Source organism: Hipposideros armiger, unplaced genomic scaffold (assembly GCF_001890085.2).
Source record: "Hipposideros armiger isolate ML-2016 unplaced genomic scaffold, ASM189008v1 scaffold_11, whole genome shotgun sequence".
Taxonomy (NCBI): Eukaryota; Metazoa; Chordata; class Mammalia; order Chiroptera; family Hipposideridae; genus Hipposideros; species Hipposideros armiger.
Window position 1 is genome coordinate 3,229,128 of NW_017731361.1, and position 1,757 is coordinate 3,230,884.

The 1,757-nt window shown below is 50.7% G+C and overlaps 1 protein-coding gene across 1 annotated transcript in view; it reads right to left on the reverse strand.

Annotated features, from left to right (window-relative positions):
• Positions 1–1,226, reverse strand: part of NDUFA2 (NADH:ubiquinone oxidoreductase subunit A2) — a 6,088-nt gene extending 4,862 nt beyond the window's left edge. The window contains exons 1-2 of the mRNA XM_019662553.1: positions 1,106–1,226; positions 875–981 (exon numbers count right to left, since the gene is read on the reverse strand). Coding sequence (XP_019518098.1) covers positions 875–981; positions 1,106–1,206 — 208 coding nt within the window. The 5' untranslated portion in view covers positions 1,207–1,226. The remainder of the gene's footprint in view (positions 1–874; positions 982–1,105) is intronic.
• Positions 1,227–1,757: the final 531 nt, after the last annotated feature.

Here is a 1,757-nt window from a genome sequence, read left to right on the forward strand (position 1 = left end):
CCAACATGGGCCAGTGAAGCGACGTCCTCCACAACTAGACTGAAGAACAAAAGAACAGCAACTTGTCTGTTCCCCTCCCCCAATTCTCCAATAAAATATTTAAAAAAAATACTACTAGTATGATAAACATTTTTTGCATGCCTACTATGTGTCAGGCAACAGGATAGTAATTTTCAGATTGTGGTAAATTGAAAGGTAATATGATAAAAAAGGGTCTGGGGGCGATGTTACGTAACTGGTCATGGAATGCCTTTCTGAGGTGATCTATAAGCTAAGAGCTGAATAATAAAAAGCCAGCCATGGCTATCTGGCAGAAGCTTTCTAGGAAGGGGGAACAAAAATAAAGGCTCAAACCTGTTATAGCCAGCTACATAACCTTAGGTATGTTCCGTAAAATTTTTGATTCAGGTTTCTAATTTACACAATAACACCCCCTCATATAGTGAGTGAAGACTAAATGAGATTTAGGTAGGAAAGCACCACAGTCTAGCATGAAGTGCTCAGCACAATCATTATTTTAGGTTTTCCTTATTTAGATTGTAACACTACCTGGAATGGCACTGCCCACAGATAATTTGGAAAGACCTACATTGAAGAGAACTGACCAGCATCCCTTCTCCCATATCTGAAACCCGTTCTGAATTACAAAATGACAGCTCCTGTCCCTATGCAGGACAGGGCCACCTCCACACAACTGTTAACCCAGGACACAGGGCATTCTATATAGCCCTACGAATGTAAATTTTCTTATCGTCAACAAGGTCAAAAGCAAGGCCGAAGTATGAGTTCCAGTCTCTACCAGTTTTTGCTTGACCTTGAGCGGTCCCTTTTCTTCTCAAATCCTTGTTTCCCCACCCCAGCGTCCCGCACTCACCGTAGCGGGCCCAGAGCTTCGGCTGTACATCGGAGCACTCGCGGATTAGGATGGGTAGGTCGGGGTTCGCCTTCTTCAGCTCCACATAGCGTTTTTCGATGAAGTCCCTGCGGGGCCGGAGAGAGCGCCCCGCGCGTGCTGTGTGGGCGCGGGCCTCCCCAAACACCTGGGAGGTCGAGGTCGTGACCCCGGCGCCCCGAAGCCCGCCCGCCTCACCATATTGCGCCTCACCTGACGCCCTGACTGCCGGGCGAGCGCTGGCATAAGTGGATCCGAATCTCTCGTAGGCCCAGCTTGGCACTGACCCCCCGACTAGCCGCAGCAACCGCCATCTCTGCTACTATACAACCCCCTGCTCCGGTCTTCCAACCAAGTTCTCCAGAAGGACCAATCGCGGATCCTCCAGGCCCCGCGATAGGTTGGTTGAGGTAGAGGGCGGGTCAAGTTTAGCCAATGCCATAAAAGCATTGTAAGGCCCGTCGGTTTCCTCCAATTTCGCGTCAGATGGGCGGGTTCCGAAAGGCTGAGGAACGCAAGGCACTGTGGGTTGGTTTCGGAGGTGCATTGTGGGGAAAAGGTTGTCGCTGCTGTGTTGTTGTTGGCGTGTTGGTCCTTGCTGGCGTTGAAACACAGCGGACGAAATGCCGGAACGAGATAGTAAGTCTCAGGTCATCTCTTTCTACCCTGCGGGACTAGGGACACTTGGCGCGTTATTTTGGCCTCAGACCTTAAGCCAAGGTGGAGAAGGGCCCACAGTGACGCTTGGAGCCTGGAGAAGCCGTTGGGCCCCGAGTGAGGCCAGTCTTTCCCTAATCCTCGTCTTTGCCCCAAGTGACGACAGTTGGGGTTTATCTGTGAACTTTACAACTCTCCCCACCCTCCA